At 38.0% G+C, this 27,955-nt stretch overlaps 2 protein-coding genes across 2 annotated transcripts; one reads left to right on the top strand and one right to left on the bottom strand.

The window, feature by feature from the left end:
• Nucleotides 1-2,882: 2,882 nt before the first annotated feature.
• LOC110944946 lies at nt 2,883-3,434 on the bottom strand. The gene has a single exon (XM_022186590.1). The coding sequence runs from the start codon at nt 3,432-3,434 to the stop codon at nt 2,883-2,885; it is 552 nt and encodes a 183-aa protein (XP_022042282.1).
• An 18,116-nt stretch (nt 3,435-21,550) lies between these two features.
• LOC110865780 (transcription factor MYB61) lies at nt 21,551-23,254 on the top strand. The gene is made up of 2 exons (XM_022115102.2): nt 21,551-22,003; nt 22,299-23,254. The coding sequence occupies exons 1-2, from the start codon at nt 21,741-21,743 to the stop codon at nt 23,089-23,091; spliced, it is 1,056 nt and encodes a 351-aa protein (XP_021970794.1). The 5' UTR covers nt 21,551-21,740; the 3' UTR covers nt 23,092-23,254.
• The last annotated feature ends 4,701 nt before the right edge of the window (nt 23,255-27,955 follow it).

Raw genomic sequence — 27,955 nt, 5'->3', positions numbered from 1 at the left:
AAGCTTTCCAACAGCATAAGCTATATCCGGTCTAGTGCTAATCATGGCATACATGAGGGATTCAATGGTCGTTGAATATTCAAGTTGGCTTACAGCTACACCTTCATTAGGTGAGAGCTAAAAAAGTAGGATCCATTGGAGTGCTAACCGAAGAACTATCATGAAAATTAAACTTTTTCAACATCTTCTCAATATAATGAGATTGAGAGATAGGTATGCCATTGTTCTCCTGTTTGATCCTTATACCAAGGATCACCTCCGCCTCCCCCATGTCTTTCATGTCAAAACAAGATGACAAAAATTTCTTTGTTTTATCAACTTGATCCTGGTCAGTACCGAAGATCAACATGTCATCTACATATATACAAATTACGACTCCTTTCCTAGAATCGTCAAATTTGCTATATACACACTTGTCTGCTTGGTTTAATACAAAACCATTAGACAAAACCACATCATTAAACTTTTGATGCCACTGTTTTGGTGCTTGCTTTAAGCCATATAATGACTTAACCGGCTTACACACCTTATTCTCATTGCCAGGCATAACAAACCCCTCTGGTTGCTTCATATATATCTCCTTATCCAAATCACCATTCAAGAAAGCGGTTTTCAAATCCATTTGGTGAATTACAAGATTGTGTATTGCAGCTAAGGCAACCAACAACCTAATAGTGGATATTCTTGCTACAGGAGCATATGTATCAAAGTAGTCAATTCCTTCCTTTTGTCTGAAGCCTTGGATAACCAATCGGGCTTTAAACTTATCAATTGAACCATCTACTTTCATCTTCTTCTTGAAGATCCATTTACAACCAAGTGATTTACACCTAGGGGGTAGATCAGAGAGTTTCTAAGTGTTATTCTGCATAACAGAGTCCATCTCATCATTTATAGCTTCTGATGCCATGGCTTCACTATCGGTTTTAGGATCTTCCTCAATATTGAAACAATATTGATATTGAATTTTAATTTCATCTCTAGATCCTTCAACCAAATATAGCTGAAAATCATCACCAAATGATTTAGCTTTTCTTGCTCTACCACTCCTCCTAGGTTCCGGAGGAGTATCAATCACTTGATCAGCCACGTGAGAGTTACTAAAGCTTGGAACCATGTCTCTAGGCCTAGGTATTGAAGAGAATCTATTCTCATCATACTCTGCAGTTCTTGCCTCAATTACCGTATGCACTGACACGTAGTCATTTGGTTCTATAACATAGAACCTGTGTGCAAATAAATGCTCCGCATACCCAATGAAAATGTAGTCTATACCTCTTTCCCTATGTTTCTTATCTTAGGATCAGTGAGCCTCACCACGGCTCTACAACCCCAAACTCTCAACTTATGTAGCTCAGGTGGTTTTTTATACCAAAGCTCAAAAGGGGTGGTCTTGTTCCTTTTATTTGGAACCCTATTTAGCGAATAGCAGGCTGTCAACATAGCCTCACCCCAAAAGCCCTCACTTAGGCCCGAATAGGACAACATGGTATTGACCATTTCCTTTAGAGTCCTATTTTTCCTTTCCGCCACACCATTTTGTTCTAGTGTGTAAGGAGCTGTGGTATGGTGTATTATTTCAGTAGATTGGAAATACACCAGATCAAAATACTCACCACCTCTGTCCGTATGTAGGGTTTTGATCAACCCACTCCGGTGAAGCTCTACTTCTTGTTTATAAATCTTAAACTTTTCAAGAGCTTCATCCTTAGCATGCAACAAATAAACATAACAAAATCTAGTAGCATCATCTATAAATGTTACTACGTATTTTTTATTACCTAGAGACGGTGTAGCATGAAAATCACATAGATCACTATGTATCAAATCTAACACTTTACTTTCCCTATGAACATGTTATATGAAAGGCTTTTTGGTTATCTTATTCAACTTGCAGACATGGCATTTATCATTGTTTATGTTAATAGGAGGAATTAAGCTCATTTTAGACATTTCTTGAACTCTTTTATAATGTATATGTCCTAGTCTAGCATGCCATAATTCCAATTCAGTCAAGTTGTTTCTACTACTAGTTGAAGCTATGCAATTTGCATTACTAGTTGAAGGTACATCATTAACATTACTAGATGAAGCAACACAAACAGATTCATTCATAAACGAGACATCAACATTCAACATAAACATACCATTATCTAGATAACCGAAACTAACAAAGGTACCATGTCTTGACAAGATATACTTGTCACTTTCCAATACTTGTCTGTTCCCACAATTATTACACAAGGCCACTTAATAGATTCTTTCGAATCCCGGGCGTATACAAAACATTGTTCTAAAGTAAAGTTTTTCCAGAAGTAAACACAAGATTCACAGTTCCTATTCCCTTGATTGGTTCAGTTACAACATTCCCCATCTTTATGATAGACCCGTCTTCGATTGGTTGAAAGTCTTTAAACCAACGAAGATCCTTGCATACATGGCTTGTCGCACCCGAATCAACCCACCAAGCAATGTCATCATCCTACACATAAAATGCCTCAGAAATTAGTGACCACATAATTCTGAACCGAATTATTAAATTCTGACCTTGCTTGCCCGGGTCCTTGGACCCGCTAGAACCAGTCTCATTCTTGTTCTTTGAACCGGACTTGTTGTTATTCTTCATCATCTTACAGTCCCTCTTAAAGTGACAAACCACGTTTCTAGCAATGGTAATTCGGCTTTTTGTTTGAACCCGAATTGTTATTTCCTTCAAACTTTCGTTTCCCTTTGAACTTACTTTTTCCTTTGGATGATTCACCTGTCTCAACCATGTTCACAGAACTTGATCCAGCCCGTTTCTTTTCATCATTGACCAACACATTTTCCTGTGCTCTCAAGCCTTCTTCAATTCTGAAGTGGCTTCCAAGTTCAACCAAAGTTCACTCTCCTTTCTGATGTTTCAGATTATGTTTAAAATCTTTCCAGGAAGGAGGTAACTTATCAATGATACTCGAAACAGAGATGGATTCATCCATCTTCATATCATGTTGGGCAAATTGCCCCAGAATTCTTAACAATTCATTGTACTGTTCCATGACAGGCCTTTCATCAACCATTCTGTAATTATTGAAATTACTAACAAGAAACTTCTTACTAGAAGAATCTTCTGCCATGTATTTGGCTTCCAACGTGTCCCACAGTAACTTTGCAGTTTCAACATTTTGATAAACATCAAATAAGGGATCAGACATACCATTCAGAATGTGGCCAAGACATATATAATTGTCGTTCTCCCACTTTGACCTCTTCCTGATTTGCTCCAGATTGCCCTCCACCAGTATCTCCGGGATTGGAGTAGTCAACACGTGCACAACCTTCAACGTAGTCAGAAGAAAGTGCATCTTCTTCTGCCATCTGCTGAAGTCTTGCCCTTCGAACTTCTCCAGTTTGTTAAACTTGCTTGTCATACCCTTCATCGATCCGCTTGCCATCTTCACAGAAAATAATTTGATCTTTGTTAGGGAATTTCAGTTTACCGGATGATCAGAGAGGCGTGTAATCACTCTTAGATCAAATTATTTCGGTGGTTCACCCGAAAAATTCAATCGGATACAACTCTGATTTTATGAGAAATTGAACCAGGGTATGTTGGTGTGTCTATGAATTTTCGAACAAGGAAGAAGAATCTAATCAAGTTGTCTACGAATTTTGGTTTTTGGGGTTGTAACTGCCTAATGGCAGTTACCTCTATTTTTTCAGACAAAACTGCCAAAAACTACCATTGTTTTTTACATTTCGAAAATGTGTCAAATTCCAGAAAATAATATTTTCTGATGCAGTTTCATTAAGGCCAGGGGCTCTGCCCCTTGGACCCCGCTAGGGGCTGCCGCCCCTTGGACCCTGCTTCCAGGGGAGCTGCCCCCGGACCCTTGGGCTCTGCCCCTTGGACCCCGCCAGGGGCTGCCGCCCCATGGACCCTTCTACTAGGGGCGCTGCCCCCGGACCCCCGCCAAGGGGGCACTGCCCCCTTGGAACCCTCGTACAGTACGGGCTCCGCCGGTACACTTCGAATTATAATAACTCAAACAAGCGTGCACTCCCGCACCTCCTTACTTGCTTGATGTGTATTATTATTCGATTTGATCACCAAGTTAATCCCCGATTACACTAAAATATCTGAAAAATCTTAAACAAGTTTAACTTATGGAAATTAATAAAAAGTGTAAAAAAAGTTATTTTTAACTTATTTAACACAGTTATTGTTTTTAGCGACTGATACGCGGTTGAAAACCGGTGCTTGTTATTGTTTAACTTAATGTTTTTACGTAAGTTTCAGTTTCGAATAGCCTACTTTTAATCAAGAATGTGTTTTGCAGGGTTGATGGAGTTTAAGGAGCTTTTCGGGAGCTTTACAGGTCACCGGGTCGAAAACCGGAGCACCGGGATGCGTTACGGATCAACCGGAGGTGCAAGGAGCCAAAAATGGGAATTGGGTTTTCAGGGAGCCGTCGGCGACGGGGTATAGGCCGTCGGCGACGCCCCCTAGATAACCCCGTATGCTGAAACACCCGTATCCAGGAGGTTAAGCCGTCGGGACAAAGTGGGAAATCCAAGACCCGTCGCCGACGGGTTGAGGGCCGTCGGCGACGGCTTGTCAAAAACAGAAACGGGATTTTGATCATTTTGGGGGTTAGTTCGATTTTTATTGGAGGAGGCTCATTCAATACGACAGTTACAACTTAATTGGAGTTTGAAAACACAACTTGGAGCCATTATTCATGGATCATCTCATCACCAATCCATCATCGATCACTTCTACATCCGGAATCAAGAACAAAGGCACCATCATCTTCTTGATTCCAAACCCTAGTCCATCATCATCACAACTATTCTATCACCTTCAATCCATCCATCACCACCAACCATTCCTAAACCCGAATCATTCCACCATCCACCCTCAAGCTCCAAGATGATTCAATTGAAGTCTTGTGCATCTGTTGATTGTACCGTTTACACCATGAGCGGCTAATTTCTTGGAGGTTTCACCCCGGTGTAGACTTTTGTAAGATTTAGGGTTTACTATGTTTTGTTGATTGTTTTGTGACAACTTGAATTGCGTTTGAATCTTAGACAATTGTCCTACGTTGGTATTGAATTTGCAAATTGTCGAGTGAATGATTAAATTTGACTTTGTGAAATGAATGCACGTATTTATGCTTTGTCTTTTGGTAGGATTTGTTAGTCCAAAGTAACGAAGTGTATCATGGTCCGTTGTTTACAACGTTGATAGCGATTGACACCTAAGCTTTGTGATTGCGACCCGTTAACGAACTAATTCAAGTAAAGCTAATTAAAATACATAGTAACCCTAGGTCTTGCAATTGTTGAAACCGGGTGTGAGCCTTGTTTTCTTATTATTGTTTAAACAATCATTTTCACTTCTTGCAATTAGTAGTTAATTTTAGTTAATCGTTTTAGTAATTTCAACTCACATCTTTCAATCAAACCAAAATATTCAAAAAAAACAAGTTAGCAAGCTTCATAAAAGTGACAACTTTTCATAATTCAATCAAATCCGCACACAAACCACATACTCTTCGTGGTTCGACCCCTTGCTACCACTAGCTATTTGTTAAGGGTAATTAGGGTATATAAATATTATCTTTGACCGGAGCGCGACACTCCGATCAAATTTTGGCGCCGTTGCCGGGGAGTGCGTGCGCTTTGTGTTTGGATATTGTTTGAAATTTCGTGATTAACTGTTTAATTTGTTTAATTTTCTTTTTGTACTTGTCTTTTTCCTTGTTACGCGGGGTGTGTTACTTGTGCAGGTTACAAGTAGTGCATGCGTACACGTAATTCCGGGAGGACTTCACCTCTAGTCTACGAACCGGAAATTGAAAGACTCGCAAGAAGAAACTTAGCAAGCCGGTTAGAAGCAACTCTTGCTTCTAATCAAACCAACCGACTCACACTGACCATTGAAACCGATTCAATGGCGAACCACAATTCCAACCAAGAATTTAACCCAAACCAAAACCTCCACCCAAATCAATTCCAAACCCGAGGAACCTTTTTCCCCGCTCAAGAGCTACCGGGTGGTAACACCAATGCAAGACCACCCACTCCACCTTTCCGAAACCAAAACACCAACAACACCCAACGAACACCTCAGCAACAACCTATTCACCGACAAGCATCGTTGCCTATTAACCTTGATGATCGGAATGTCAACTCCGATCGAAGAGGTAACCGTGATCACGGCAATCCCGTGAACGAAGACCCATTCTTCAACATTGACGATTTACGGAATGCAATTCCCGATGACGAACCGTATAGTGTTCCCGGTTATCAATCGCCGGAACACGTGAGTATTCATACGGAAAATTCGGACGATGGGGGTTATTATGATGATCGAGCCAATGATGATGAAGATTGGGGTTACTTGAATAGGGGAAACGTATATAATGCTCGAAGGTATGATGATGAGGAGTTTGGGTCTCAAAACGCCAATTACGTTGGGGAAGATGAATATGGTTACGGAGGTGGAAGAAATGATTAAATTCTCCACCCAAATGAATTTAAATTCTCCATCAACCCTGCAAAACACATTCTCCACCAAATCCTCTGATTCTTGGGTCCATCTTGAGTAGTTTTTCAAGACGAACAAAACCCCTAACACGGTTTTCATCAATTCTTGCTATTGTGCAAGATTTCTCGGCGTGTTCTTGAGGGTTTTTGAAAGGGTGTTCATCAAAGTGCTTGCTTGTCATCTTTTCTTAGTTTTTCTTGTCTAACAACATCGAAGGTATGGTTTCTTCTTAAATTTATGCTTGATTATTATATTTTAGTGTCTTTCTTCCGAAATTTTAAACTTTTGGTTTAAGAGTAGGTTGTTTAGACAATGTATGTTATGATAGCATGATTTTGGGCAAGATTAGTAGTTTTGAATGGAATTTGAGCATGTCATAACCATAGTGAAGTGATTACACTGTTATGAACATGATTGAACATGAATATGATGTTGATTCTTGTTGAAATTATAAGATATTATAAGATTGACAAAAGATTAGTAAGTTATGATAAAGTAAGCGACTTTGGAAGTTTAAAGAGGCGACTTTGTATACACTTGTTAATAAATTGTCAACATCATACATCATGTTCAAAGTCTGGTTGTTAATGAAGATGGAGTCTATATTGATGTTTTGCTTGTTTTTGATTGTAGTCATGGCAGGAAGCAAGAGACAAAAGACTACCGGTCAAGCTTCATCATCCGGGATTGGGTCCTCTTCCGGTTTAATACCGAAGAAGTGGGAGCAACCGAGCTCTGTTGAGGAAAATGATGCGAGGTTATACCGACAAGATTGGGAATGGGCAAAGTTCAGGGATAGTCAAAATGCCCGAATTTGGGATGATGAGAAGAACAAGCAGTTGTCGAGCTACCAAGACAGAAAGTTGGAAGCTAAGTTGTGGAAATGGAAGATGACAAATGGGGTGAACACACCGGTTCCAACAAGAGTGATCTGTGAACGGACCGTGAATGTAGAAGAATTCCGGAAAATCGGAATTGTGCAAATGTTTGAGAGGTTGGGCTGGGAGAGTGTATTGGATTGGTGTGAAGACAACACTCACCGGATTTACTTGTCAGAAGTATGTGAGTGGTTGTCCACATTGAAGCTTCTCAACAAGAACGAACCCCCTTCGCAATGGAAGTTAGTGGGGAAGACATCCCGAGGAAACATGACGATGTCTTTTGAAACGATGAACCGTATTGCTAGGTTTGATTCTTTGGGGGTACAAGCCTATGATTATCCATCCATCGAAAATTTCTTGGATAATCATTTGAACACCAACGACATTGATCAATTGGTAGATGTTATCTTGCCAACCCACCCGGGGGGTGATATGAAACGAAAGCATATGTCACTCGAGGGAAAGATCCTTCAAGGGATCTCGGTTGAGAACATTTTAGCAAGATTTGGTGATCGTGGGGGTGTGCGAGTTAGTGATTGCAGGGTGGTGCATGCCCTATTGTATGGAGCCCCGACACTGTCGTGGAGGCACATAGTCATGATGAACACATGGGCCACCAGGGAGTCGTCCCAAAGGCGATTTATTCCGTATGCACGCCTCATCAGTGCTATGCTTGTGCAGCAGAATTGCTTACCTTTGGAGGCACTATGGGTCTCTAAGCCAGTGGAGGAATTTACTTGGGGTTACATGAAGAAAAATTGGAGAATAGAGGTCAAGTTTTCGGGCAATCGGTATGTGGTGACCGATGATTTGGGGAACAAGTTTGAGGTTCGTATTTCCGGGGCACCACCCGTGCAGGAAGAGGATGTGGAGATGGAGGAAGAAGAGGAAGAAGAGGAGGAAGCTGAACCCTCCGAGGCACGAAGGCCAAGGCAACGTTATATGCGGCCACATAGGGAGATAAACGCTGAGGTGGCAGGTTTTGTGACCCGACGACGGGTACCCTCTTACAAAAACTTTGACAGGGGGCAACAGGAGATATATGATAATGTCTCCGCGTGTATAGGAGAGGGTCGGGAATACAATCAAAGGAGAGAAGCTTGGCAAGGGTCTTACGGAGCTTCAATGCAAGAATATTGGGACGCTCAAGGAGCCCAACGTGAAAGAATGAATAAGTTCATGGAAGAGCAAGAACTGTTTCAAGCCATGCAAAGATCACATATGGAACAGTTAGCAAAGCAACAGGAGGATGAAGCAGCCCGAAGGCGGGCATGGGAAGAAGCGGAAACGGCGCGTCGACAACAAGAAGAAGAATTGAACCGCCGCCGTTGGAGTGCCATGTATGTCTCTCAAGAGATGGCGCTTAATAAAGCCAAAGTGTTGCATGATCAGGAGCGACACCATAGAGACTACCAAGCCGGCCTCCCCTACGCCGAGCACTCGGGGTGGACAAATTACTCCGATCTTCCCTATCCTCAAGGCCCATCCGACCCGACCCCGCATTGGCCTGAAGCGGTAGGGTCTAGCTTCGTTCCAATCCCGTACCAACCACCACCCCAAGGGGAGCAAAGCCCCTTAGATAACTATAGGGAGATGTTCGAGGCCCTCACTGGTTATTCATACCAACCCAACCCGCCCATGGATCCAAACGAGCGATATCAGCGGTAGAGGTATGGTATGTTTTATGTTGTTGTTGTTGTATATTATTTTCCGCTATTTCTTTTTGTTTTTATTTAATTATTGCCTAGTTAAATGAACTTTGTGGGTGTGTTCCCTATATAACCCTCACGAGACCTACTCGTCCTCCCGAGCTATCGGGAGGTTTAAAAGGGCTTGTTGCATAAGCTAAATGCAACCGTGATTCCTACGAAAGTGAGTTAGGTTGATTGTTGTTGTAAAATATTTTCCACATAAAGTCAAAGGTACAATAACGTATGGCTTGGTAATAATTTCATAAAAGTGGTAGAACTAGGCAGTTAACAAATTTTGATGGTTGTGAGAAGCATGCTTCTACACAAGGGTTAAGATTTGTAGGTACGTTATGTTCGTGAGACAACTGCTTGGTGAAAAGATGAAGAGCACACAAGGAACTAGCGAAAAACCAGGTGCATACGTTTCTTTTTACCTTTGATCTTTAGTTAGCAAATAAGTGGAGTGTATTTTGTATTTTATTTCCGGGGTGTAATTTTGGGGAGGTTAGCCGTGTCACATCCCTTGCGTTTTACAAACTCTAGTTCTTACATATTGAGGACAATATGTACCTCAAGTGTGGGGATGGGGGAGTAGTAAAAATTTTTCGATTTTGACCCGTTCATTTAAATACTACACATTGAGGACAATGTTTACCTCAAGTGTGGGGATGGGGGAAAATTTCAAAAATTTTTCAAAAATGTCCCGTTTTCAAAGCAATCTCAAAAGCACAAGTAACCAAGTCAACGAGGGATGTCACAAACCATTTGGTCTTTTGTCATGGTCAAGTTCAAATTAATAAGCATATCGGGTATTTAGTGGGTGGTTATTTGAGAATAATTCGCCTAAGGAACTAGCAATGTATGCATATCACATATCATACCCTTATACGTGAGGATTGAGCCATTCTACATCATAGATTCACATTTACATGTTTCATTGTTGAGTGGGCCATTAGTCGCGTATTGTAGAACTTGCAACTTTTGATACGTTCGAGACTATAGACCGAATACAAGCACGAGAATGATTAAGGCATTAGGTAAACTTTTTTCTTTTACACCATTTGCTTACCTTTACCCAAATAAATCCCCTAGTCGCCCACTTTGAGCCTAAAACTTTCATTTGACCACCCTATAGCCCATAACCGTAAACCTTTTTCTTTTAAACCCGTGTGATGGAAATTCGGTTTTAGGATTACTTGTTTGTATAGTTGTGGTTTATATCAAAAAAAAAAAAAAAAAAAAAAATCAGAAAATGTTACGAAAAATAATGAAAAGCAGTGAGAAAAACACAAAAAGATGTACTAGTAGTTTATTGAATAAAAGGCGAAAGTTTTTGCCCATTGTGGATGTTTATGGTTTGCTTTAGTTTAGGATAGTCTTTTGTAATAAAATTCGAATTTTCCATCACCATAACCACTTAAAAATATCCTATTCCTACCCTTCGCCTAGCCCCGTTACAACCCTTCAAAGACCTTTTGACTTGTGCTTAGTATTTGTGTTCGATAGTGGAGAATGATTGAGTTGCAAGCCTATGCGGGTACGTGTTCTATTTGGTTTTGAGAGATTAATTGTTGAAAGCTAACGCATTACACATGTTAGCAAACTTTAAGCCGAGTGGAGAGCACATTGTGAGGGATATGCATGATTTGTTAGTTTTACGGGCGGGTTAATCTTGGGTAACCATTTGTGTATCTAAAGCACGTCACCGTTAAATACATTGAATATTGTAAAGAGTTTGAACTTTTGTATGACATTAGACCTTAACCTTGTCTCGGGAATGGGATGTATGTTCGTTGTTTGACCCACATGAAAGTGAAAAACAGATTTGCTTGAGGGCAAGCAAAAGACAAGTGTGGGGATGTGATACGCGGTTGAAAACCGGTGCTTGTTATTGTTTAACTTAATGTTTTTACGTAAGTTTCAGTTTCGAATAGCCTACTTTTAATCAAGAATGTGTTTTGCAGGGTTGATGGAGTTTAAGGAGCTTTTCGGGAGCTTTACAGGTCACCGGGTCGAAAACCGGAGCACCGGGATGCGTTACGGATCAACCGGAGGTGCAAGGAGCCAAAAATGGGAATTGGGTTTTCAGGGAGCCGTCGGCGACGGGGTATAGGCCGTCGGCGACGCCCCCTAGATAACCCCGTATGCTGAAACACCCGTATCCAGGAGGTTAAGCCGTCGGGACAAAGTGGGAAATCCAAGACCCGTCGCCGACGGGTTGAGGGCCGTCGGCGACGGCTTGTCAAAAACAGAAACGGGATTTTGATCATTTTGGGGGTTAGTTCGATTTTTATTGGAGGAGGCTCATTCAATACGACAGTTACAACTTAATTGGAGTTTGAAAACACAACTTGGAGCCATTATTCATGGATCATCTCATCACCAATCCATCATCGATCACTTCTACATCCGGAATCAAGAACAAAGGCACCATCATCTTCTTGATTCCAAACCCTAGTCCATCATCATCACAACTATTCTATCACCTTCAATCCATCCATCACCACCAACCATTCCTAAACCCGAATCATTCCACCATCCACCCTCAAGCTCCAAGATGATTCAATTGAAGTCTTGTGCATCTGTTGATTGTACCGTTTACACCATGAGCGGCTAATTTCTTGGAGGTTTCACCCCGGTGTAGACTTTTGTAAGATTTAGGGTTTACTATGTTTTGTTGATTGTTTTGTGACAACTTGAATTGCGTTTGAATCTTAGACAATTGTCCTACGTTGGTATTGAATTTGCAAATTGTCGAGTGAATGATTAAATTTGACTTTGTGAAATGAATGCACGTATTTATGCTTTGTCTTTTGGTAGGATTTGTTAGTCCAAAGTAACGAAGTGTATCATGGTCCGTTGTTTACAACGTTGATAGCGATTGACACCTAAGCTTTGTGATTGCGACCCGTTAACGAACTAATTCAAGTAAAGCTAATTAAAATACATAGTAACCCTAGGTCTTGCAATTGTTGAAACCGGGTGTGAGCCTTGTTTTCTTATTATTGTTTAAACAATCATTTTCACTTCTTGCAATTAGTAGTTAATTTTAGTTAATCGTTTTAGTAATTTCAACTCACATCTTTCAATCAAACCAAAATATTCAAAAAAAACAAGTTAGCAAGCTTCATAAAAGTGACAACTTTTCATAATTCAATCAAATCCGCACACAAACCACATACTCTTCGTGGTTCGACCCCTTGCTACCACTAGCTATTTGTTAAGGGTAATTAGGGTATATAAATATTATCTTTGACCGGAGCGCGACACTCCGATCAGCGACATTTAATAAAATTTCTTCCTCTTTATGGTAGCAAAAATATGCAACATCTAATGAAAGTTCTTCATGTAACTACATATGTTCAATATGTGTTAGATATTTTAGTGTAATCGGGATTGACTTGGTGATCAAAGTGAATAATAATACACATTAAGCAAGTTAGGAGGTGCGGGAGTGCACGCTTGTTTGAGCTATTATAATTCGAAGTGTAGGGGTGGAGCCCATACTCTACGGGGTTTCAAGGGGGCAACGCCTCCTTGGCGGGGCGTCCGGGGGCAGCGCCCCTGGGAGCAGGGTCCAAGGGACAAAGCCCCTGGCTGGGGTCGAGCTGCATCAAAAAATTTTATTTTCTGGAAACTACCACAGTTTTGAAATATAAAAAACTGGCACAACCTCTCAAATTCGCAGACAGTTTTGGTCACAATTTCTTCTGGTTCAGACAATTCGCATACACACATACCCTGGTTCTGTTTCTCGAAAATCAGAGTTGTATTCGATTAAATTATTCGGGTGAACCACCAAAATAATTTGATCTGAGAGTGACTACAGCCCTCTCTGATCATCTGGTAATCTGAAAATTCCCCAACAAAGATTAAATTGTTTTCTGTGAAGATGGCAAGTAGATCGATGAAGGACATGACAAGAAAGTTTGACAAACTGGAGAAGTTTGAAGGGCAGGACTTCCAAAGATGGCATAAGAAGATGCACTTTCTTTTCACAATGCTGAAGGTGGTGTACGTGTTGACTACTCCAATCCCGGAGATACTGGAGGAGGGCAATCTGGAGCAAATCAGAAATAGGTTGAAATGGGAGAACGACAATTACATATGCCATGGCCACATTCTGAATGGTATGTCTGATCCCTTATTTGATGTTTATCAAAACGTAGAAACTACAAAGTTATTGTGGGACACTTTGGAAGCCAAATATATGGCAGAAGATTCTCCTAGTAAGAAGTTTCTTGTCAATAATTTTAGCAATTACAAAATGGTTGATTCAAGGTCTGTCATAGAACAATACAATGAATTGTTACGAATTCTGGGGCAGTATACCTAACATGACATGAAGATGGATGAGTCCATCTCGGTTTCATGTATCATTGACAAGTTACCTCCTTCCTGGAAAGATTCTAAACATAATCTGAAATATCAAAAAGGAGAGTTAACTTTGGTTGAACTTGGAAGCCTCTTCAGAATTGAAGAAGGCTTGAGAGCACAAGAAAAATTGTTGGTCAATGATGAAAAGAAAAAGGCTGGAACGTCTTCTGTGAATATGGTTGAAACAGGTGAATAATCCAAAGGAAACCGTAAGTTCAAAGGGAAACGAAAATTTCAAGGGAACAACAATTCGGGTCAAAACAAAAAGCCGAATTACCCTTGCTGGAAGTGTGATACGGTTGGTCACTTTAACAGGGACTGCAAATTGATGATGAATGCCAACTAGTGTGGTTCAAAGAACAAGAATGAGGCTGGTTCTAGCGGGTCAAAGGAACCATGAATCTTGTTTTTACTTCTGGAAAATCTTTACTTTTGGACAATGTTTTGTATGGGCCCGAAGTTCGAAAGATTCTGTTAGTGGCATTGTGTTGAATAATTGTGGGTACAAACAAGTATTGGAAAGTGAGAAGTATATCTTGTCAAGACATGGTACCTTTGTAGGTTTCAGTTGTCTATGTAATGGTATGTTTATGTTGAATGTTGATGTCTCTTTTATGAATGAATCTGTTTGTGTTGCTTCAACTAGTAATGTTAATGACATAGCTTTAACTAGTAATAGTAACAACTTGACTGATTCAGAATTATGACATGCTAGACTAGGACATGTACATTACAAAAGGATTAAGGAAATGTCTAAAATGAGCTTAATTCCACCTATTAACATAAACAATGATAAATGCAATATTTGCAAGTTGAATAAGATAACTAAAAAGCCTTTCATGCAACATGTTCATAGGGAAAGTAAAACGTTTCATTTGATACATAGCGCGATCTATGTGACTTTCATGCTACACCATCACTAGGTAATAAAAAGTATGTAGTAACGTTCATAGATGATGCTACTAGATTTTGCTATGTGTATTTGTTGCTTGCTAAAGATAAAGCTTCCGAAAAGTCTAAGATCTATAAAAAAGAAGTAGAGCTTACTCGGAGTGGGTTGATCAAAACCCTACATACGGACAGAGGTGGTGAGTATTTTTATTCGGTGTATTTCCAATCGACTGGAATAATACACCATACCATAGCTCCTTACACACCAGAACAAAATGGTGTGGCGAAAAGGAAGAATAGGACTCTAAAGCAAATGATCAACCATGTTGTCCTATTCGGGCCTAAGTGAGGGCTTTTGGGGTGAGGCTATGTTGACAGCTTGCTATTTGTTAAATAGGGTTCCAAATAAAAGTAAAAAGACCACCCCTTTTGAGCTTTGGCATAAAAAAACCACCTAAGCTGCATAAACTGAGAGTTTGGGGTTGTAGAGCCGTGGTAAGGCTCATTAATCCTAAGATAAGGAACATAGGGGAAAGATGTATAGACTGCATCTTCATTGGGTATGCGGAGCATTCATTTGCTCACAGCTTCTATGTTATAGAACCAAATGACTACGTGTCTGTGCATACAGTAATTAAGGCAAGAACTGCAGATTATGATGAGAATAGATTCTCTTCAATACCTAGGTCTAGGGACATGGTTCCAAGCTTTAGTAACTCTCAAGTGGCTGATCAAGTGATTGATACTACTCCGGAACCTAGGAGGAGTGGTAGAACAAGAAAAGCTAAATCATTTGGTGATGATTTTCAACTATATTTGGTTGAAGGATCTAGAGATGAAGTTAAAATACAATATCAATATTGTTTCAATATTGAGGAAGATCCTAGAACCTATAGTGAAGCCATGGCTTCTCAGCATGTAGCTTTCTGGAAAGAAGCTATAAATGATGAAATGGACTCTATTATGCAGAATAACACTTGGAAACTGTCTGATCTACCCCCTGGGTGTAAACCACTTGGTTGTAAATGGATCTTCAAGAAGAAGATGAAAGTAGATGGTTCAATTGATAAGTTTAAAGCTCGATTGGTTATCCAAGGCTTTAGATATAACGAAGGAATTGACTACTTTGATTCATATGCTCCTGTAGCAAGAATATCCACCATTAGATTGTTGGTTGCCTTAGCTGCAATACATAATCTTGTGATTCACAAAATGGATGTGAAAACCGCTTTCCTGAATGGTGATTTGGATGAGGAGATATATATGAAACAACCAGAGGGTTTTGTTATGCCTGGCAATGAGCATAAGTGTGTAAGCTAGTTCTGTCATTGTATGGCTTAAAGCAAACACCTAAACAATGGCATCAAAATCTTGATGATGTGGTTTTTTTAATGGTTTTGTATTAAACCAAGCGGACAAGTGTGTATATAGCAAATTTGATGATTCTAGGAAAGGAGTCATAATTTATCAATATGTTGATGACATGTTGATCTTCAGTACTGACTAGGATCAAGTTGATAGAACAAAGAAATTTTTGTCATCTGGTTTTGACATGAAAGACTTGGGGGAGGCAAATGTAATCCTTGGTATAAGGATCAAACGGAAGAACAATGGCATATCGATCTCTCAATCTCATTATATTGAGAAGATATTGATAAAGTTTAATTTTCATGATAGTTCTCCGGTTAGCACTCTAATGGATCCTGCTTTTAAGCTCTCACCTAATGAAGGTGTAGCTGTAAGCCAACTTGAATATTCAAGGGCCATTAGATCTCTCATGTATGCCATGATTAGCACTAGACTGGATATAACTTATGTTGTTGGAAAGCTTAGTAGGTATACTAGCAATCCAGGTGCAAGTCATTGGCAAGCATTGAATCGAGTATTTAGGTACTTGAATGGAACCATGAAATATGCTTTGACTTATACTGGATTTCCTTTGGTTTTAGAAGGTTATTTGGATGCAGGCTAGATTAACAACAAGGAAGATCATTCTTCTAGAAGTGGATTAACAACAAGCTTAACATCTAGAAATTAGAACACATTAGTAGCATCATACCAAGGTATGTGTTCAGACCTGCAAGTTAAAGGAGGTTAAAAATTGCATATGCAGATGCAAGAATAAAGAGCTACCTATATGAGCATGATGTTTAGCCGCTCTAAGAAGCTAGGACTTGGCTTTAATATGCTCATTGAAGGATGGGACACAGGCTAGTAAAATAGTGTCAAGAAAGAACATTAGAGTGTGAAAACTTGTGTGTATATTATCTTCATGTATTCACTGAATAGAAATGGTTCAATCCTTAGCGACACCCCTATATTCGAATATTTGGAATGTGTAATATATACTAATGTGAAATTCAATCGTCGTGATATTTCATTTATGCATAAGTTTGATTGTTGTTAATTTGTTTAAGTTAGAAGGATTATGGTCAAATGGGGGAGGAATGTTAGATATTTTAGTGTAATCGGGATTGACTTGGTGATCAAAGCGAATAATAATACACATCAAGCAAGTTAGGAGGTACGTGAGTGCACGCTTGTTTGAGTTATTATAATTTGATCACCAAGTCAATCCCGATTACACTAAAATATCTAACAAGCAAGTTAGGAGGTGCGGGAGTGCACGCTTGTTTGAGTTATTATAATTTGAAGTGTACGGGCGGAGCCCATATTCTACGGGGGGTTCCAAGGGGGCAACGCCCCCTTGGCGGGGGGGGGGGGGGGGGGGTCCAGGGGCAGCGTCCCTGGCTGGGTTGAGCTCTTCCTGGTAATTGCCACAGTTTTGAAATATAAAAAAACTGGCAGTTTTGGTGGCAGTTTTTTGTCTTAAGATTGAGATAATTTCCTAATGGCAGTTAATCATCCCCAACCTCTCAAATTCGCAGATAGTTTTGGTCGCAACTTCTTCTAGTTCAGACAATTCACATACACACATACCCTGGTTCTATTTCTTGAAAATCAAAGTTGTATCTGATTAAATTATTCGGGTGAAACGCCGAAATAATTTGATTTGAGAGTGACTACACGCCTCTCTAATCATCCGGTAATCTGAAAATTCCCCAACAATATGTTGCATACATACATTCTCATTCCTATTTGTCAAAGGAAAAGAGACAGTCCTCAAAATCATCATCATCATACGCAGTAAATCGTATCAATAGCAAAGCTACGGTATGGTCTGAAGAGGGTAAGATGTAGATAACCTTACCTCTACCCTATAGGAATAGAGATGTTGCTTCCAGTGAGACCCCCCGACTCGATAGTAGTTTTGCATCAAGCCTTGGACATAATGCATATATCACTTATCAAAGGCCGATTAGTTCATGTACCCTATTTTCCTTCGGCTATCAACGCCACCGCATGATGCATGATTAACCATCCCCCCGTATTTAACGTTATTTTTACCAAGTTAGTAAAATAACATTAAAGTTAGTCCACTTTCACTTTTGCCCCCCGAGGGCCACACATATATATAGTATATGCGCATACCGCAAGCGGGGCGTAAGACAGTCCTCAAAATGACATACCTAATTACTTTTCATTAGGCTTGTAAACGAACCGAACGAACATGAAGACAGACATGTTCATGTTCATTCATTTAACTTTAATCGAACACGAACATATAATCTAACACATTTTTTTGTTTGTGTTCGTTCATTAAGAAATCAGACATGTTCGTGTTTGTTTATGTTCGTTCGTTTAAAGCCTAAACGAACAGTTCACGAACATAAACGTACATAAACAAAAAGACTTTAACTAACCATATTTGAATAAACAAAAACAAACATAAATTAGCACGATTAAACAAACATAAACGAATACAAATGAACGTAATTAAACAAATATAACAAACCCAATTTAACATTAGTGAACACAAACAAACAAGTCATATATATTACAGTTCATCTGAAAACAAATCTAAGTTAGGGTTCATAAATACTAAAATTAATTAGTTTTTTATATAAATATTAAGTAAGTGGTCAGTTACGATCTAAGAAAATTTTAATATTTTATTTTTTACTATTAGAAAACTCAATTACTAATTAATTATATTTATATAGGTAGTTAGAAAACCTAATATTTATGTATTTACTAAAATTTAAACTAACATAAACAAACGTTCACAAACATAAATAAATGAGTTAATTACACCGTTAGTCCCCATGGTTTATGTAAAGTAACAACCTCAGATGCTAATAGTTCAAAGTAACAATCTAAGTTTTTAACTTTTGATTTTGTAAGGCTAACGGCTGTTAAAAATTAACTGAGAACTTAGTACCTAACCTTAAACTTTGGAGAAACCACAGGGACTAACCACAAAATTAACTCTTGTAATATTAAAAACACAAATTTTCTTTTTTCTCTAATTATTTAATTAAACCTTTTTTATTATGTATGTAAACTATTTTTAAATTGTTATACGTAATTGACGTATTCAAGCTAATTTGAAGCCACTTAAGTAATTAGCTTACAAGTAAATTAACGGGAATATTTCACAAAACGATAACCAAGTTTTAGGAGTGTTTCAATTAGGTCACTCATAAAAAAATTGTTCTAATTAACTTATTAAAGTTTATTTTATTTTCTAATCCTATATAATTAACCTGAATGGGAGGTGAACTATCTTAGGTAACATTTATTTTTATTAAATATGTTGACATAATTTATTTAATAAAAGAGAAAAATAAAGTTAATGAAATAAAAAATAGACACATTGTGATCATTCAGTACTGTTACACCACCACCTAACCGTTGAACCACCACCGTGCCATCGAACCACCGTACCGTGGAACCACCACCAACACCGTGTCGTGAACCACCATCGGCACTATGCCATGGAACCATCCAAGTATTTTTTGGTGACTACCATGCACATGAGAATTTAGTTCTTGATGGATATAAAGTGATGAATGGATGAGAATAAAGATATGCTAAACTTTATAGAAATTAAGTTCAAACTAAATTGTGATGAGTAGATGGGTATATGATGGATATAAACTTCATATTTGCTTTATTGTTTGAAAACCACACTAAACTTCATATTGATCAATCATGTGGAGTTTTTTTAATAAAGATGAATTTAGTTCTTGATGGAGTTTTTTTTTTTTAATAAAGAATTAAAAGTGACTTATTCCATGGTTTCGAGAAGTTTTTTTAACTCATATTGACCATTTTGGATTTTATAAATTAGTGTGTTTTGGTTTGTCCTATTTTTTATATTTTTAGTTACATAATAAAAAAACTTAGTTAAAGAAAATGAGAAAAAGAAAATAAAATTCGTGTTATAAATACTATCAGAGTTTGTTGTAGGGTTAGTCCCTGTGATTTCTCCAATGTAACAAGCTTGGGTACTAAGTTATTAATTGACAAAATACCTTAAGTTTTCAGTTAGTATTTAACACCCGTTAGTCTTAAGGCCCTAGGATGTTACAAAATCAAAAGTTAAAACATTAGATTGTCACTTTTAACTATTAGTATCTAAGGATGTTACTTTTCATGAAGCACAGGGACTAATGGTGTAATTAACTCTAAGTAAACGGACACAAGGTGTGTTCATATTCGTTCATTTAATTAAATAAACAATTTTTTTTGTTCGTGTTTGTTCGTTTATAAAATAAACGAAGATAAACGAACTTTCCGCCGAACAAGTTCATGAATAGTCTATGAACGTTCGGTTTATTTACAGGCCTACTTTTCATGTTTTACATGGATCGATAGCCCCCCGTGATCAATGTTTCCCTATGTCATGCACTCATGCTCCTCCCAAAGTGCTACACCAGGCAAGACTGTACTAGATAAAAGGTGAACAAGCAAAACACAAATTCAAAATCTACGTTTGTATATACGCGCGTAAATAAAAAAGACAAGTATCCTGTTGATTGCATGGTACGAAAATGTAAAATTGAGGCTACATGTGCTACATGTAAGAGCAAGACAAAATCAACAAGCATTTGCAAAGAATATGCAAGCAGTAACATTGTATAATATATTTGTAGTGTAGATTTTGAGATGATGCTTTGGATTTGTCTTATGTTTATTTTCGATCTAATCGCAACATGCATATTTATCCCAGTTAATGAAATAATGAGGATATGACTGACATGAAAAACAAATATCGGAGTAAAATAGGGGTTGAAGCCCCAAATGAAAATAAACACAATTAAATTTAAGATAAACATGATTCTCATTGATATTTAGGACACGAAGACCATTTTTGGTAAGCGGAAGTGAAAAAAAAAAAACAATCTCAAAGAACATACTCTTTAGATTAAATTCAAAACACAAAATTCCAAAAAACCTAATTCGGACTCCTCATTTAGAATATAAATTTCTCTTGCAAAGACCCACACATAGCGGACCTAAAATAACACAGGGTTAAGCCTTTCTGTCTTATTCGAGATTCTTAAATCTATGGAGAGTAAATGTGTGAAGTTGAGATAATTTATTATTAAAATCTTTAATTAGTCTTTAGTTATATAAATACGGCAATTCTATTAATTCCATAATCGAGTGAGATGTGACGTTAACAAAAGTTTTAAGCACATACTATTATTGTTTACTTATTATTTCTATATCTTCTCTACAAAATGTGAAATATCACTATAATGTCTCTTTGCAATGAGCAAAATATTAATCAATGCCAAAACTTTTATGGTCAATTTTAAGCTTAGAAACACATGATCCATATAAAGTGACTGTCAAGTTCAATCTTGGTATGACTTATAGGCCTCAAACTCCCACCCCTCCAATCTTCACATCTTGTTATACCTAATCAAACCATGTACGTACACTCGTGTTGTGACTCATTAATTGGTTAAAAATCATAGAATAAAATATGGAGATTGTCATACTTTGGCATATCTAGATGTGACCTTTCTTTGTTATCCACTTCTAGTGACGCCAAAATGTTAAAAGTAATAAGATTAAGAGGGGTCGAAACTTCAAACTTTTATATGACTATTCAATACTTCAAAATTAAATAAATTATTAGAAGATTATTAAAACGTTCTCTTCCTCCTAATTTATAAACTATATAGTTATTTTTTAACGTTATGAAAGAATATAAAAATAAATAATAAAGATAAGAATCGAATATGAAAGAAATAAAAAATGTGAAATGAGTTTCATGAGGGCTCCCCTCTATTAATTTGAAACTTCAACCTCCAGTCAGCCCCTCCATTTTCAAAACCTTCTCTCTCTCTCTCTCATAACTCTCTCTCTCTCTCTCTCTCTTACTGTGTGTTTGAGTGTGTGAACTAGCTATCAACCCTTACTTTTGGGTGACAATTCTCACACACACACACTAAAGTAATCTTAAAAACAAAACCCTTTACCAATCTTTGTGGAATCTGTGTCATCCACATGGGAAGGCATTCTTGTTGTTATAAACAAAAGCTAAGAAAAGGCCTCTGGTCCCCTGAAGAAGATGAAAAACTCATCAGACACATCACCAAATTTGGCCATGGCTGCTGGAGTTCTGTCCCTAAACTTGCTGGCCTTGAAAGATGTGGCAAGAGTTGCAGGCTTAGATGGATTAACTACTTGAGGCCTGATCTTAAAAGAGGCACATTCTCTCAACAAGAAGAGAAACTAATCATTGAATTACATGCTGTTCTTGGAAACAAGTAAGTTATTCTTGAATTATGTTTTGTACCTTTTTTTAATGGTGAATGATCTTGAGTTGAGCTGGCCTCTATAATTGGATATAGTATGTGTTTTGTTGTTTTTCTCTAACGTTTCTCTCTTTTTTTTTTTTTTATCGCAGTTTTATGAAACTTTACTGGGTATCTTTAATTTTTTTGTTTTGAAATGGTGTATGAATGCTCTTCAACCCACAAACTCTTGGTTTGTGGGATTATATTTAATATCTTTTTTAATCTTTGGAACCAGAAAACTAAGTGTCTGTTGTTTTGATGGTAGATGGTCTCAAATTGCAGCTCAATTACCGGGAAGAACAGATAACGAGATCAAGAACTTATGGAACTCATCGATCAAGAAAAAGCTACGACAACGAGGGATTGATCCAAACACTCACAAGCCACTTTCAGAACTCAATGATATCGCTCCATCCGGTAGCAACGACAAGAACTCGCAAGACTCATATAATATCGACGAGAAAGTTCAACCAAGTGCTGTGGCAACATCATACCCCATCATTGACAACTCTCCACCCGCAACACATGAATTCTTCCTCAACAGATTCGTAGCAAGCCACGAGACTACAATCAAGCAACCCGATTCCCACCACCAACTCGCCGGATTTCTCCCTTTCAGTTATACCCAACAACAGCAACCCACTGATCTTTTCTTTCAAACTGATTCCAAGTCATCATCTGAGCTGATTCCAGAATATAACACTTCTTCAATCTCCAACCCTTTACTCTCAGCTACGCGGAACCAAAATCATTGGGGAAGTAATAATAATAGTAGCAGCAGCAACAACAACAACAACAACAACAACAATGGTTTCTTTCAGACAAACAATGGGTATCATCCATGGGGATTAAGTGACGGGACAAAGATTCAAAACCAAACTAATGGTGTACAGGGAGAACAAGATTACATGAAATGGAATGATCAATATCTTCCATTTTTAATGGGGAAGTCTACCATTGATCAAAGTAACCATGAACTGTATCATGGACAACAAAGTGTGGATACTTACAACAAGAATTTTGAGAGGATTACAACAAGCTATGGACAATATTCATAGACTTACATGCAGCAAATTCAGAGTTCATACTGGTGTGTGACCCTTCTAGAGGGTGTTTTTCTTTCTTTTATCTTATAATTGTGTAAATAGGTTTCTAAGGATTTGTCAATTTCTTTTATTTTGTTTTGATTCTTTTTTAAAGAAAGGATAAATTTCCACAATACTTTATTCGCTTTCATATTTATATATATTAAAATAATTGTTTCGTGTAATCATTATTGGTAATCAACATCATTATTTATATGTGCGTTTATGATGTGAGAAAGAAAACGTTATTTTTTTCTCATATTTTTCGTAAGGGTTGTATTAAAGCGTTTAATGCTCACATACTTGTAGTTATGAGATTTATACTCCACCCATTATATTTATTTAGGTTTAATTTTTGTGATCGTATGACAAATATTAACGTACAATCTATAAAAATTGAGATTTGATTTTTTTTTTTTTTGGTTATGCTATTCTATTTGTTAAGTTTTGCTGTCCGTAATTCATAAACAGAAATTTTAGAGAATAATTGCAAAAATATTTTGAATATAATTAATATAACAAAAATGATATGATCGATGTTGATTTTTCTCATCTACACACTGCTAGACCATTTACTAAGTCGGAAATCAGCAACGAATAGTAGAAAAAGAAAATCAACTTTTTTTTGTTTATTCACTGTTGATTATATGATCGATGTTGATTTTTCTTATCTCCACCCATTATATTTATTTAGGTTTAATTTTTGTGTTCTTTGTAACGGTCTGGTAATGTACTAATCATCCATCATACATGAGTATTTAACACCAAAATAACTTGTTATCACATAACGTGACTTTGTGTAACTTAAAACTCACATACACTATGAGCGTACTGATATCATTAACAACTAAATGAATTCTTAAGACCTAAATACAAGATTGTGAAACATACAACACTTACACATGCTAAGGTTCATTAAAGACCTATAAGTGTACTAATCATCGTACATAACTCATAACACCACCATGACTTCTTATGGGCTAATGTGAACCTAAAATAAGTTAGCTACACAAGATAACTGTTAGGCCCTAAAGTGTGAGACTGACGCATCAAATTAACACAACGGGCTATGGTTACGAACTGGGCCTTACCGGGTTAGTTTATATTAGGTTTTGCACCTTTATAGGTCACTTAGGCCAAGCTTTAGACCATGTGGGCCAAGTAAGCCCAAGGGGAGCCCATGTAGGGAAGTGGGCTTGCCTAGGTATATAAACAAGTTTTCAACTTGTTTTAGGGTTTGAACCTCATTTACACAAATTCTAGAGTTAGAGAAAGAGAGAGAGAGGCGGTTTTGGAGTTGTGAGCTTGTACTAGATGATTTTGCTAGTTCATAGTAATAGAATCGTGTGCAAGTTTAAAAGTGATTTTCGATGTGTTCTTCGTATTCGGTTTGTTCTTCATATTTTCAGTTTTTCTTGAATCTCACCAAGTTTGGATTCTGCACAAACTTGGTGATTGTTTGATATTATTGAAAGATCCGTTTTACGGGACTTACAATTGGTATCAGAGCCAAGAAACCAAATCTTGGTTCGGTTCGATATCAAACAGATTCAAGACGGCCATTATTGTTATACTAATCGTGTTTGCTAAGTGTTTTTCAGCGATTTGTGATTTCTGCATACTTTCTGATTTGGAAGTGTTTATGTGTTCATTCGAAGTTCATCAAAATTGCTAATTTTGGTTTCTGTTGATTCAGAAAGCTGTTTGCTGATTAATCGGAAAGTTTGTTGGTGATAAAATTCAAAAGATTTCACAATCTTTGAATTTTAGAAGGTGTTGAAAATCAGGGATTGCGAGTCAAAAATTTATCTCACAATCTGTTTTGCAGGTCTCGACTCGTAATCACAAAATCTCGACTTGTCCTCTTCACAGTTTCGACTCGCAACCACAACAATCTCGACTCAACAATGCATCTGTGGCTTCAAGACTTCAAGGTCTCGACTCACAACCAACCTGGTCTCGAGTTGTAGCTTTTTAACTCGAAACAAAGGTCTCGAGTGGCAGTCTCGACTCGCAACCGTGGTCTCGACTTAGGCTTTTGTTATTAAAGTTGCTGATCTCGACTCGCAACCCTGGTCTCGACTCCCTGTCTTGACTCAAGGATTCACTATTCGAAACCTCGGTCTCAACTCACTGTCTCGACTGGAAACGACAGATTGCAACGTAAATTTGAATTTGGACTTTGGACTCTTGGACCTATTGGACTTAAAAAATTAATTAATTAAAAATGACTTCAAACAATTAGACTGTTGACTTGGCAACCATGAACAAACATCAAGAATTGGACTCTATCATTGGAACCACCACTCGTGTTCCCAGATTGTTAGATGGAAATGACTTCCCTGAGTGGAAGTGGCGTTTTGAACAACATGTGAAGGTTAAGGATGCTAAGATTTGGCGAAGCATTCTAAGAGGTCCTAGGGAAATCACGATGGAACGAGATAATGAACCTGGTGTGAAAGTAAAGAAGCCTCTTGAACAGTACACTGAAGAAGACTTCGCTATTGTCGAAGAAGATGACAGGGCACTTTCCTACCTGACTATGGCTCTGGGTCCAGACATTGCTATTGGATTTCGTACTTGCAAATCCACTAAAGGCATGTGGGCAGCCTTGATAGATGTCTATGAAGGGAATGAAGACATGAAAGAGAGTCGAAGAAATTTGCTAAGCCAGAACTTCAACCATATCTATGGAGAGTCTGTTGATAATCAAATTCAGAGATTTGTCAAGCTGGTTACTCAAATGAAAATGGAAGAGCTACACATGACAAATGCTTCAACTAATAGACAACTTCTGAATGCTCTACCTAAAAGATGGGATCATCATGTTGCCATGCTCAAGAAAACCAAAGATCTCGCCAGATGAAGTTTGTCTGAGATGATTTTTCACATCAAGGCATGTGAGTTAGATGACAAACAAAGGGAAACTAATTACAAGAATAGTATGCTGGCTGCCGGATTTTCTGCTACTCCCTCTGCGCTACTCTCATGTCTCAAGGTGGTTTTCAAATGTTCTGCAGCTCAGGGTCTTCTAATGTTGCTCCTACTTCTGCTAATGCTTACTACTCAGGCACGCCTGCTCCTTCTGCTGCACCATCTACTGCTACCACTACTGCTGCTGCTTCGAATCCTTCTGTGAAGAACGAGATGATTGCTTTCTTCACTTAACAGTCCAAAGAAAATTTGGACATTGCTGCATCTGTTATAAACTGTTTGAATGCCTTTGTTGCAGGTAAACTAGATCCTCCTAGATTTTATGGATGATCTAGATCAATACATCCCGAGGACGTAGAAGAAATAAATATCACATGGCAGATGGCTATGGCTGCTTTTAGAGCAAAGAACTTCATGTGAAAAAACTGAAAGAAACAAATGGCAAGGTCTTGCCTTTACTGGACCAACTAGAATGCCGTTTGAGAAGATGCGCTGCTACAATTGCCAGGAGCAAGGTCATTTTTCACGAAACTGCCCCAAGCTGCGGGTCAATAGATATCAAACTCCAACGCAACCTGCTCCACCCAACCCTGAGAGAGCTCTTGTTACTACAACTGACACCACAACAGCTGCTGGTGGAAGTACTCAAAGTTCAACCCTGGTGGTTCAGCCTAATGCTACTTTTGATTGGAATGCAGAAATTCAACGACTAAACATTTCAGCTCCAGAGAATCAGACTGCCTCAGATAACATTGTTTTCATGACTTCAGCTCCCGAGGATCAGAATTCTGCACCTAAGGATGAGACTTCAGCTGAAAACTTGGCACTCATGACTCAGATCCTTTCAGCTCCAATTCATGGGCTCACCAAAGAAGAGGTAATTCTGTCTTTTGCACTCCTGAATGTAGAGAAAGGGTTGAGACATATCGATTACACAATGCTGAGCTAATACAAGATTACAAAGATATAAAAAATAAAAATTTTATTTTAGTAAAAAATGAAAAGCTTTATAAAGATAAAATCGAAGCTCAGCGAAAAGACATCATTAAACTTAAGGATGATCTAAGTGTAAAGACTTGCCAGTACTTAGAGATAAAAGAAAAGGTATGCGTTTTGATCAAAGAACTGGAAGACATTAGAGAAAAATATCAAATTAATGAAATTAACATTGAAAAATATGTGTCTTCTAGTAAATTGGTCAAAGATCTATGTGAACTCCAACTAGCATACAAGAGAAAGAAAGGGTGTGGTATAGGTTTCAATCGAGTTCCTCCTCCATATAATAACAACTACACATACTTGCCCGTTACTGAGGAGGAATTGATGAATGAGGACATGATGACTTACACTCCAAAAACTGATAAGTCAACAATCAACAGCAGACCTCTTGATAAACGAGCAACTCCTCAAATCAATTTTGTTTCTAAGGGTACAATTGATCCTAATGCTTCGTCTTCATGTGCAGATGAAGTATTTGAAGTAAAGTTTGGAGATATTCTTGGGGATGAACCAGATTCAAATTCTGATTTTTCTAAAAACTCGATAAATGAATCTGATTCTGGTTGTGTTTTTGGACAAGCTTTTCTTAATTCCTTTCATAGTTATGTGTCGTCTAGTGGGCCAGATGTTTTGGGCAAGACAATTAATGCTTGTGATGAACAATTTAATAATGTGTCTGATGATGGTTGTTTATTCAGTAGTTGATGATGCTTCTAACTTTACAGCTACTGATAGTGTGACAGGGGAGGTCCCTCAGGATGCATTCAGTGAAACCACTGAAACTTCTTCTCAAGAAAATCAACAATGTTCTGATTCTTCTTCTGAATCGGTCTCAGTGGAAGTCCCTAATGTTGAATCTAGTGGGACCACATTGAAAACTGAAGTTGAAAGTGAACCACTATTA

The sequence above is a fragment of the Helianthus annuus genome, chromosome 6 (assembly GCF_002127325.2).
Source record: "Helianthus annuus cultivar XRQ/B chromosome 6, HanXRQr2.0-SUNRISE, whole genome shotgun sequence".
Taxonomy (NCBI): Eukaryota; Viridiplantae; Streptophyta; class Magnoliopsida; order Asterales; family Asteraceae; genus Helianthus; species Helianthus annuus.
This window is presented reverse-complemented; position numbering and strand designations above follow the sequence as displayed.